At 40.5% G+C, this 12,409-nt stretch overlaps 1 protein-coding gene across 3 annotated transcripts in view; it reads right to left on the bottom strand.

The window, feature by feature from the left end:
- Window positions 1-636: 636 nt before the first annotated feature.
- Window positions 637-12,409, bottom strand: part of ZNF350 (zinc finger protein 350) — a 19,957-nt gene continuing 8,184 nt past the window's right edge. Inside the window, exons 2-5 of one of the 3 annotated variants that reach the window (XM_017503923.2) lie at window positions 10,698-10,879; window positions 5,926-6,066; window positions 5,537-5,632; window positions 637-3,213 (exon numbers count right to left, since the gene is read on the bottom strand). In XM_017503923.2, coding sequence (XP_017359412.1) covers window positions 1,859-3,213; window positions 5,537-5,632; window positions 5,926-5,959 — 1,485 coding nt within the window. In that variant the 5' untranslated portion in view covers window positions 5,960-6,066; window positions 10,698-10,879 and the 3' untranslated portion in view covers window positions 637-1,858. Of the gene's footprint in view, window positions 3,214-5,536; window positions 5,633-5,925; window positions 6,067-9,664; window positions 10,093-10,697; window positions 10,880-12,409 lie in introns of those variants that run through there. The other 2 variants (XM_017503920.2, XM_037729735.1) reach the window with 2 other exon arrangements.

The raw sequence follows: 12,409 nt of genomic DNA, 5'->3' as shown, positions 1-12,409 counted from the left end.
CTGTGAGTTCCACAAAGGCAGAAACTCTAATTTTTTTTAGCCCCAGTGCTCAGAACAAAAACTGGAACACAGCGCTTCAATAATAAGACTGTTGAACAAATAACTGTATCTAAAACAGTGCCTTGCATAGTGATGGTACAATAAAGTTACCTAGTAACCCAGGATCTCTGTTGAATTCTGAGCTAGTCACAGCAAGGCAAATTTCCGTTTTTTTTCCCTATGAACAGCACTCACTGTAACTTGGACAGTGTATCCACATAGGGATGAAGGTTAAAAAACTGGATAAAGAAAGGCAAGAGACCTAATCCCAGAAAAGTCAGAATAATGATGAAGATAAAGCACGTCTAAAAAAAAAAAAATCACAGTTCAGCAGGCCACAGAGGAGCTGGATCTTTGAAATGGTAACTCTAGCAGGTAATAGGTCTTACAGACAAATAAACGGGTCATTTCTAAGATGCCACAGAAGAAATCCACCTCCTCCCATCTGTTACAGTCTCGTCCATTCTTGGAGACAAAGATTTTCATCTTCCTTCTGTGTTCTACTTATTCTAAGGGTGATTTTCCTTTTATGTCCTGCTCCTTTTATATTTGTTTAAATCTTTCTTATACCCATTGCTGGAGGTAAAAAAGAAAAAGAAAAAAAAAAGAAATATATTTGTTTAAGTCACTCTAATCACGCGAAAGTTGTGACAAGTCCATTCTTTACAACTGCCATTCCCTTCGATGACAAAATAACTTTAACCTATTAGTTCATACATTCACTCTCCAAATCAATATATAATTAGTTTTGTTTTTCTATGTGTTGGGAAATATTAGATCATGCAAACTGGAGAGTCCAGTGTAACTTGCTGGGATGCTGGAAATGATGACAAAGAGTCCCCATTATGTCCAAGTTCTACTCACTGTGCTGTCCAGTTTGGTAGCCGCTACTCACATACAGCTCTTGAGCACTGAAGGAACTGAATTTTTAAAGTTTATGTTCAGTTTCTTTAATTCTAACATGTAAGTACCCACAAGACTTAGCAAGGAATCTGTAATTTCTTGGAGAGATAAGACATGGGCATTAAAAAAAAAAAAAAAAAACCCTCATTTTTGTACTAAGGTGCTTAAGTACCATTAACAGCAGTCTTTATGCTACTCCTTGAACAACAAATTATCATGTCCCCTAGACAGTTACTCCATGTCCATTTCACAGAATGTAGATATTTGCATCCCCTGACTAGATTAGCTGAATGTAATGATACAACTTAAAGATAACCACACAAACTCTCCAGGAGACCACAAACTTTTTCTTCTTTGTTTACCACTATGACCTCCACTCCGGGAACAGGACAGGGTACAAAGGAAATAATTTTTAAATATTTGTTTAATGAAACAAACTGACTATTGTTTCAGAGATTCGTCTGCATAATATAAAGTTCTGAAAGTTTATGGTCCTGATTTTCAATTAATCCTTCACACTGATCTAAGGAAACTGAATTGACACATACATGTCCCACATCCTACCAATCCAGTATTAGCCCTTTCCCATCAACTGCCCCTTTCGGGGCTTTTCAGTCACTGCAACACTCCAGATACCGATTATCTCATCTGTTTGAAAAATTCGCAGTACTTAATTTCCTCCACTTAAAAATACCTGGGCTTCCTTCATTCATTTAATTGACACAATAGAGCAAATGCTGTGTATGTGCACAGGGTAACATTAGATTTTGCCTTTGTATTATAGCATATTTTAAATAGGATGAGTTTATCAGGCTTTTTCAGCCTTACACACTTTCTCTCAGTGTATACTTTTAAGCCACATAATGAACTACAAATTTTTGCTCAACTCTTTTCCACATAGATCTGAGCTTTCTTCCTATGAGTTTTCTGTAACATAAAATAAGACATAATTGATCACGGAAGGCACGACTACATTCACTGCATTCACAAGGTTTCTGTCCTGTGCAAATCCTCTGTTATCTTCTGAGGCTGCACATCTGACCACTGGCTGTCCCACAAGGACTACGTTCCTGTTTGCTAGGAGGCCACTGATGTTTAATGATGTCTGAGGGGCCATGGAAGGCAGTTGTGTAGTCACCATGCTAGCAGAGTTTTTCTCCTGCATGACATCACTGGTGTGTAATAAGCTGTGTCTCTCTGCAGGAGGATTTTCCACCTTGGCTGCCTCTTGTTTCTCCCTTGTGTGTATTCTCTTATGCTTAACCAGGCACGACATATAAGCAAAAGCTTTGCCACACTCATTACAGCCATAAGGTCTCTCTCCTGTATGAGTCCTTTGATGGACAATGAGCTTTTGCTTCGTGCTAAAGGCTTTCCCACATTCACTGCATTCAAAAGGTTTCTCTCCTGTGTGAATTCTTTGATGTTTAATGAGACCTGACTTCTGAGAACAGGATTTTCCACATTCACTGCACACAAAGGGCGTCTTTCCTGTGTGAAATCTCTGATGTGCTATGAGGCAAGTCTTCTGAATGAAGCCTTTTCCACATTCATTGCATATATAAGGTTTCTCACCTGTATGAATTCGCTGGTGTACAATGAGATTTCCTTTCTGGATGAAGCCTTTCCCACATTCACTGCATATGTAGGGTTTCTCTCCTGTATGTGTTTTCTGATGTATATTGAGCCGTGACTTCTTGAGAAAGGCTTTGCCACATTCAGGGCATTCATACGGTTTTTCTCCTGTATGAGTTCTCTGATGTTCAGTGAGCATGAACTTTCTGGAGAAGGCTTTCTCACATAGACTACATCTGTGGGGTTTCTCTCCTGTATGCATTACCTGGTGATCAGTTAGCCAAGACTTCTTGATGAAGGCTTTCCCACATTCACTGCATACATGATGCTTCTCTAATTTTCGAGTTTTCTGATGCTTGGGATTGATGAATTGGGACTTAGTGCTGATGGATTTTTGACTTGCAGGAAATTTAATTGCAGTATGAAATCGTTCACTGTTGGCATGAAGAAAGGAGTCCCCATTTCCTGTAAACTCAGCAGACTTTATTTCATAGCGTTTGTTCTGGTTAACTAAAGTTAAATTTGATTTCGAACTTTTTCTATCTAAGTCAAATATATCATGATTTTGCCCTAACAGAAACTGACTTTTGCTCCAATGAAGAATATTTTCAAATGCATCATTTTCATGACATTGTTTCCTTCTATTTACCAGGCTTTCACACTGTAAGTGCACATGATCATCAAATTTCCAGATTTCTAGAAAGAAAAGAACAAAGATTTCCATCATTTTATTTGGAGTAAAAGTTTTTTTTGTTTGTTTATTTTAGATGGAGTTTTGCTCTGTTGCCCAGCTTGCAGTGCAATGCTGTGATCTTGGCTCACTGAAACCTCCACCTCCCAGGTTCAAGCAATTCTCCTACCTCAGCCTCCCACGTAGCTGGGATTACAGGTGCCTACCACCACACCCAGCTAATTTTGTATATTTAGTAGAGATGGGGTTTCACCACGTTGGCCAGGCTGATCTCAAACTCCTGACCTCAGGTAATCCACCTGCTTCAGTTTCCCAAAGTGCTGGGATTACAGGCATGAGCTACTGCGCCTGACCCCAAAGTATTGTTTTTAATGCCTTGATGTGAAGTGTCTCTTTAGTAATAACCATATGATCTGAGTGTAAATAAAACTTCATGTTCAATGTTCCTTGTACGTTGGCAAAAAAGAATAATATAAACAAACTAAAAGGTAAAAGCAGTTAGCATAAAAACAAGGTTAGATGACTAACAAGACAGATTTGGCTGCTTTCTAAATATGCCTTGCAAAACAAAGACCTTAAAATACAAGCAATTCACTGTGACCAGCAGACCAGAGGTTGGAGGGGCCACTTCATCCAAAGGGCAGATTCATTAATTCCACACACTCTTACTGAATGATCACCATGGGCCAGGCAAGGTGCTAGTGTTGGGGATAGGCATGAGAATCACTTGAACCTAGGAGGCAGAGGTTGCAGTGAGCCAAGATCACACCATTGCACTCCAGCCTGGGCAACAGAGTAAGACTCTGTCTCAAAAAAAAAGTAAATTAGGCTGGGTGTGGTGGCTCATACCTATAATCCCAGCACTTTGGGAGGCCAAGGCGGGTGGATCACAAGGTCAGGAGTTTGAGACCAGCCTGGCCAACATGTTGAAACCCCATCTCTACTAAAAAGAAAAAAAAAAGAAAAAAATTAGCCAGGTGTGGTGGCGCATGCCTGTAATCCCAGCTACTTGGGAGGCTGAGGCAGTAGAATCTCTTGAACCTGGGAGGCGAGGTTGCAGTGAGCCGAGATCACACTACTGCACTCCGGTTTGGTGACAGAGCGAGACTTTGTCTCAAAGAAAAAAAATTAATAAAAATAAATAATAATAAATGCTCTTTAAATGATTGAGTCAGGGAAGAAATCATGTGTGGAACACACCGGGGAGGCTTTAGGAAAGAAGACAGAAATCTCTTTGTGAGCAAGATGATATTATATCACAGAGATCACTGAAATGAGAAATTTGACAGGTAACACGGTTTACTGAAACTTAGTGTCATCAGAATACAATGGGCGAAACAAAGCAAATTATTAAATACAGAATGGAATGAAATGGAAGTAGGCAGGAGTTATGACCTGGTTTAAGCTGGACTTGAGAATGCAGGATGTTAAAGAAATAACTTTTTTACTTAGAGATCCATCATGACTAGCAGAGACCTTTAAAGAAGAAAGCTCTTCAGGCAGGTGATGCCTAGATGGTCAAGATGTAGGATGCACAGGAACAGATGAGAATTGAAACTTAGGGGTTTTCTTGGAGGAAAAATGATTCTAGTTCCTTGCAGTTACTAGGAGCTCAGGGGAAAGTTGCCATCAGGTAAATTATATAGAATTAAAATCTGTGTGAGCATTTACCCCCGCTTCTATAAGCCAAAAAAAAAAAAAAAATCTAAAATCTGTGTTAGAGAGGAATAGGGAGATGTCAATTTTGGACTCTCCTCCAGGGAATGGAAGGAGCTTAACTTACTAGGATTAAGGAAACTTTGAAGAGTGAAGGGCACAGATGAGAAAATGGAAAACAGGGCCTTTGGAGAACCTATGAATAAGGAAAAAGAGAAGCTAAGGAAACCAAGGCACAGTGAAAGCCCAGTTGTCCTTGAGGAAGCTGCATCCAACACAGGACAGGTGTTAGGAGGGGTGGTCAGCATTAGCCAAGGGGCAGAAAAGGGCCAGAGTCAGAAAACAGTGAGGACTTCAAAGTTTCCTCTTTGGACAGAGGCCTGGAAGGTGGAATTTCATAACAAGAGAGGGGGAAGCATATGAAGAAGGGAAATATTTGAAACCTGAGGAAGAAGAAAATAAGGCAGGCAAACAAAAAATATATAGATAAAATAATCAGATCTCTGAAGAGATAAAGGGATTTTTTTTTAAACTGTAAATTCCTACAAAGAAAAACGTTCTCACACTGGGAGAGAGATGTGTGGAGGAGCTGTTTACACATCCTCAAACCCCCTCCACAGCTCTGTTGCCTTCTCTGTGACTCCCACAGCCTTCTGCCTTGCAAGTTCTCACCTGAACAGGCTCTACCGTGGATTCCATCTTTTATTGTCCACGGTGGTTGTCCTTGTTCCAACTTGAAGAGTGCATCTGGTTTACTGGCTTGATACCCTGTTCAGGGAAATGATAGAAGACTTAGATATATCAAATTGGGCTGGCAATGTCAAAAAGGGAGAATGTTACATTTTAAGAACCAAACCTTCATATGAAAGTGTAGTTTCATATCTGTAACATCAAGGTTTTCTCTCACAAGAGGGTAGATTACACCGTATTGTGTGGGAGCAAAGGAAAGATCTGAGAATCTACCACTTCAGAGTACTCCAGGTATTCCAAAGAGGTAAGCATCTGAGAAAGGAAGGCCATTGACTAGGCACCCTTTGAGTGACAGAGGCAGCTGTCCTCACCCACTGCAACTAGGTTGCTATAGTTCTCCAACATCACATCCCGGTACAGGTCCTTCTGAGCAGGGCCTAGGAGCTGCCACTCCTCCCAAGTGAAGTCCACAGCCACATCCTCCAGTGTTAGGGATTCCTGTAATAACAGTCCTGTTTAATGAAGTAATGCATTTTTGATGATATGGAAGAAATGCTAAAGTTTTTTTGCTCATTTCCACTCTACAGGCTATGTTTATATACCAAATAGTTTAAAAAAAAAATACATTGTGGAAGAAGTAAAGTCTTAATGAAATATTCTGTAATTGTATATTCAGTCATCCTCCATTCACCCAACTAGAAGTTTCTGTAATGTGTAGCAGTTAAATCTTGCTAACCTAGGGCCAGGTGCAGTGACTCATGCCTATAATCCCAGCACTTTGGGAGGCCAAGGTGGGCAGATCATGAGGTCAGGAGTTCAAGACCACCCTGGCCAACATAGTGAAACCCCATCTCTACCAAAAATAAAAAAATTAGCCAGGTATGGTGGCATACACCTGTAGTCCCAGCTACTCAAGAGGCTGAGGCAGGAGAATCACTTGAACCCAGGAGGCGGAGGTTGCAGTGAGCCGAGATCCCACCACTGCACTCCAGCTTGGGCAACAGAGCAAGACTTCATCTCAAAAAACAAAAGAAAAAAACACGCTAACCCAGAAACAACATATTTACATATTTTATATATGTGAATATATACAAATAAATTTACATATATTTATTTTACATACATGCAGACAAAAGACATATATACAGTCGTCCCTCAGTATCTATAGAGTATTGGTTCCAGGACCTCCTGAGGATGCTGAAGTGTCTGATATAAAATGGCATGGTATTGGTCAGGCACAGTAGATCACCCCTGTAATCCTAGCACTTTGGGAGGCCGAGGCAGGAGGGTTGCTTGAGCCCAGGAGTTCAAGACCAGCCTGGGCAACAACATGACACCCCGTCTGTACAAAAATTTTAAAAATTAGTTAGGTACAGTTGGGAGTGCCTGTGGGCCCAGCTACTTGGGAGGCTGAGGCAGGAGGCTCATTTGAGCCCAGGAGATAGAGACTACAGTGAGTTATGATCATGCCACTGTACTTCACCCTGAGAAACAGAGAAAGACTCTGTCTTTAATAAAATGAAATAAAATAAAATGGGAGAGTACTTGCAGATTTGCATGTAACCCATGCACATCCTCCTGTATACATTTTTTTTTCTTTTTAAATGGAGACTCACTCTCCCAGGCTGGAGTACAGTGGCATAATCTCAGCTCACTGCAACCTCCACCTCCCAGGATCAGGCAATTCTCCTACCTCAGCCTCCCAAGTAGCTGGGACTACAGGCATGTGCCACCACACCCAGCTAATTTTTTTTTTTTTTTTTGAGATGGAATTTCACTCTTGTTGCCCAGGCTGGAGTGCAATGGCGCAATCTCAGCTCACTGCAACCTCCACCTACCAGGTTCAAGCCATTCTCCTGCCTCAGCCTCACGAGTAACTGGGATTACAGGCACCCACCACCACACCCAGCTAATTTTTTTGTATTTTTCGTAGAGACAGGATTTCACTATGTTGGCCAGACTAGTCTCAAACTCCTGATCTCAGGCAGTCCACCCGCCTTGGCCTCCCAAAGTGCTGGGATTACAGGTGTGAGCCACCATGCCCAGCCATATGTACTTTAAATTATCCTTAGATTACTTACAATATCTAATACAATGTAAATGCTATGACAACAGTTGTTATGCTGTATTGTTTAGGGAATCATGACAATAAAAAAGTCTTTATGTGTTCAGTACACATGCTTTTTAAAAAATATGTTTTCAATCCTCAGTTGGTTGAATCCATGGATGTGGAAGTTATGGATATGGAGAGCTAACTATATTTCACAAATCCAGGCCTCTTATATTTCTGATGAACTAATTATAAATTGAAGTTTCCCAGGATCCTCTCCTTGAGTTTGATAATTTTTGAAGAAGGAGAAAATCGAGTAATGGAGAAACAATATCCAATGATCTAACACTGAGAATTTTTCAGAATTGATTAAACACTCCAAACATCAAACTCAAGAAACCCAACAAGTTTTCAAGCAAGAAATTTACACACAGACACATCAGATTGAAACAAATTACACCAGATACAAAGGGGAGACTATAAAAGCATCCAGACACCAAGACAGATGACCTACAAAGGAGACAAAATTTTCTGACAGCTGACTGCTCCACGGAAATACTTACAGCCAGTGAACATTGGAACAAAAAGCATAGGGTGGTCAGCCCTTGGACAACACAGCCCAACACTGAAGACCATCTGGGATTGAAAAGCATGGCTAGCAAAGGACCCACAGCCCTGTAATGGTGACAATGAAGACTACTTATCAATGAATTATCAATCTTCTGTCTCAGGATGCATTTAAAGGATACTGCTGGGTGTGAAATTGAGTCAGTAAAGACCCAGGGAACAGCAGAAGGTACACTCTATCCTCATTTTATTGTAGAGGCCAGTGAACAGACTTGGTAGACAATACAAGTACTTAATCCTGGTTGGTTTACCCATTCTAAATTATTTATATGGGTATCTATCTATCTGGAAAAAAGTAAAGTGAAAGTCCTACCTCAATCCACACTCAAAAATGATTTACTATATGACTGATCTATAGCAGGTAGATTCGATGGCTCAATGAACTCCACCCTCCCAGTATTCACACCTTTATGTAGTTCCCCCTCCTTGAGCATGGACTGCCCTAGTGACTGACTTCCATCCAGAAGAATATGGCAAAGGTGTTAGAATCTCACTTCCTTAATTAAGCTACATGAGATGTGTTTTAAAAAATTATTCAATGAGAATTGTTAAAGCACAGTAAGGAGGACTTTATTCAGGGCCATTATGATAGGTATAAAGACAAATGTAATAGGATTTTGCAGTGGTAGAGGGTGACTGGACTCCAAATACAGCATAAGCAAGTGGAATTTATAGCTAAGGAGTAGAGGGTCAGTAATACAAAATTACTAAGAGGGCTGGGCACAGTGGCTTATGCCTATAATCCCAGCACTTTGAGAGGCTGAGGCAGGCAGATCACCTGAGGTCAGGAATTCGAGACCAGCCTGGCCAATATGGTGAAACCCCAACTCTACTAAAAATACAAAAATTAGCCAGGTGTAGTGGCACATGCCTGTAGTCCCAGCTAATCAGGAGGCTGACGCAGGAGAATCACTTGAATCTGGGAAGCAGAGGTTACAGTGAGCCAAGATGGCACCACTGCACTCCAGCCTGGGTGACAAAGTGAGACTCTGTCTCAAAAAAAAAAAAAAAATTACTAAAAGGAAACACTGGAGTAAAGGAGAGTTTGCCTGAACTATGCCAACACAATTCTTGCTAAAGACAGGACAGGGTAATCACACATCACCTGCAGGATGGTGAAGGACAAGGAACCCAGTCAGATATTGAGGGTTATCAAATCTTCAGGGTGGGGGTTCCTGCTAAACTGACTTAGCAGGGTTCTTTGCTAAAATTAGACTTTACAAGGAAGTGCACAGGTGGGCCTAGGAACCTGACTAAAGTTTGTTTCAGCAAAGAACCTTAGATGTTACTTCTGTCCTACTGGCTTTGATGAAGCAAGTTGCCATGTAAAAGAAAACCCACTTGGCAACGAACTGAGTGCTGCCTCTGACCAACAGTGAGGACGAGAGGCCTTGAATCCAATAACCCTCATAGAAATGAATTCTGCCAACAACCTGTAAGTGAGCTTGGAAGCAGATCCTCTCACTTCAAGCCTGAGATCAGACTCCAGCTCCAGCCAACACCTTGACTGAAGCCTTGTGAGAGACCATGAAGCAGAGCACCAAGCTATGCTTTGCCCAGATTCCTGACCACAGAAACTTGGACACAGTGTGTATTCTTTCAGGCTGCTAAAATTTGGTGACAATATGTAAGGAAGATAGAAAACTAATACAAGACCTAAACACAAAATGACAAAATTATGGAAAATACATGTGATACAAATCAAAAGCTAGAAATGAAGACAATGATAATTTTGTAATAAAGTTTTAATCAAACATTAAGGCCACACACAGTGGCTCATGTCTGTAATCCTGGCACTATGGGAAGCCAAGGGAGGAGGATCATTTGTGGTCAGGAGTTCGAGACCAGCCTGGGCCATATACCAAGACCCCATCTCTCCAAAAAAATTTAAAAATTGGCCTAGCATGATGGTGTGTACCTATAGTTCCAACTACTCTAGAGGGTGAGGTGAGAGGATCACTTGAACACAGGCGGTCAAGGCTGCAGTATGCTGTGATCGCACCACTGCACTTCAGCCAGGGGGACAGGCAAGATCCTATCTCCAAAAAATACATATATTAAAACTTCTACATGGAAAGAAACAAGTGACAGTCTGGAAAAAAATATCTGCAACATATAAAAGAAAGTATCAATATACAGTGGATATAAACAACGCCTATGAATGAGACAAAACAGATTTTTCAATAAGGCAGGGAAAAGCACAGGTATTTTATAGAACAAACAATGTAACTGACCAAGAAAGATTTAAATCTCACCAGTAATTGGAAAAATGCAAAATAAAGCAGAACAATACAGTCCTTATACTACTATGTTGTATGATATTGAGTTTAAAAACTAAGCTTATTTCTCTCCAGATCCTGTTTTTTGAAGTTTATAGTTTTTGTATTAGTGAAATTGATTTTTATAGGCCTCTACAAATCTATTATGGGACAAACGAAAGAATAAAACAAACCAAAAGTTAGTTACCTGGGCCTGGATCATTTTCTTCTGTTCCTGGAAAATGACATTCAACTGGGATAGTCTGTCTTTGTATCTTCTGGACTTCTCTTCAGAAGTCTCAGTCTTGAGTCGTGCCCCTAGAAATGCTGATACCCAAATCTGTGTCCTCCCTCTTCAGGTGACGTTTTTAGCTCTTGAGGAGTCAGAACCTGTGGGTTGAAGATCAAATTCAGTGTAAGCGGTACATTTTCTCTGGGCCCAGATACTCTCACTGCTCCTAGGCATTCATCTTAAAACAATGCCCCCAATATAGTTAACTATCCCTTTATTTGGAGCCCCAGAAGATTTTATTCCTCTGGCCAATAACATCTAGGATTCTAAATGTGGTGGAGCTATGCCTTTTTTCTATGACAGTTTCCATGGAAAGACTGTGAATAGGAAATGAGATCCACCACAGCACCATGCCTCAGGAGCCGGTGAACTCTCAGGCAGATTAGTTTTAGAAAAGAGATAATCAGCAAGGAGAGGAGCTGGTCTTTGTTTTCCTTTAAATCATGGCGCTCACACACCTCTTCAAAAGTCTTTGTACACCATGTGAGGATATGTACTTCAGTTTGAAAGTCAATGTACTGGGCAAATCATAAGCATTGTCATAAAAACAGTAGTGACAATATTTTAGGAGGTTTTAAATACATAAAAAGCTAAAATACACAATAATTTACTAGATAAATTAGAAGGTGATAAATGAAGTTGGCATGCTCTAAGGTTTCTGTAGAATGAAAAAGTGCTAATTAACAGAATATGACAAAGGTTGCACACTACATGTAATTTCTAGTGTTATAAATAAAACTAGTAAGTCTGGGTGCAGTGGCTCATGCCCGTAATCCAACACTTTAGGAGGTTGAGGTGGGGGGATTACTTGCTGTCAGGAGTTTGAGAGACCATCCTGGCCAATGTGGTGAAACCCCGTCTCTACTAAAAATACAAAATTAGCAGGGCATGGTGGCATGCGCCTGTAATTCCAGCTACTCGGGAGGCTGAGGCAGGAGAATCACTTGAACCTGGGAGGTGGGTGTTACAGTGAGCCAAGACTGTGCCATTGCACTCCAGCCTGGGCAAAAAGAGCAAAACTCTGTCTAAAAAACAAAACAAAACAAAAAAAAAACTAGTAATTGTTTTAAAGAACATAATTTCCATGCCAACAAAGTGGGGAAATGTAATAATAAGAAACTCATCCAAAAGAAGAGAATCAAATACGTAAAGCAAATACAATGCATTTAGATAGCTATTATAAAATAAAAAGTACTAAGAAAGTTATATTACATTAAGTTTTTCATGCTCAGTAAAAACATAGCATGGATTCCAGTTAATTACATTAAATATAAATGCCTCAAAATTGTCAGAATGGATTAAAAATTAAAATCCAGCAACATGCAGTTATAATAGTTGATATGTCCAAAACAAAATGATATGGGAAGTTTGAGAGTAAAACGTTGGAGACAATATGCCACAGAGAGAGTAAGCAAAGATAATCTGTTGTAACTGTATCCTCAGACAACATTGACCAGAAATGCTAAACAATTATCAGAGAGCGCCAGGCGCGGTGGCTCAAGCCTGTAATCCCAGCACTTTGGGAGGCCGAGACGAGTGGATCACGAGGTCATGGGTGAAACCCCATCTCTATTAAAAATACAAAACATTAGCTGGGCATGGCGGCGCGTGCCTGTAATCCCAGCTAC

The sequence above is a fragment of the Cebus imitator genome, unplaced genomic scaffold (genome assembly GCF_001604975.1).
Source record: "Cebus imitator isolate Cc_AM_T3 unplaced genomic scaffold, Cebus_imitator-1.0 Scaffold316, whole genome shotgun sequence".
Lineage (NCBI taxonomy): Eukaryota > Metazoa > Chordata > Mammalia > Primates > Cebidae > Cebus > Cebus imitator.
The sequence above is the reverse complement of the archived record's forward strand: the minus strand, read 5'-3'. Positions and strand labels throughout refer to the sequence as shown.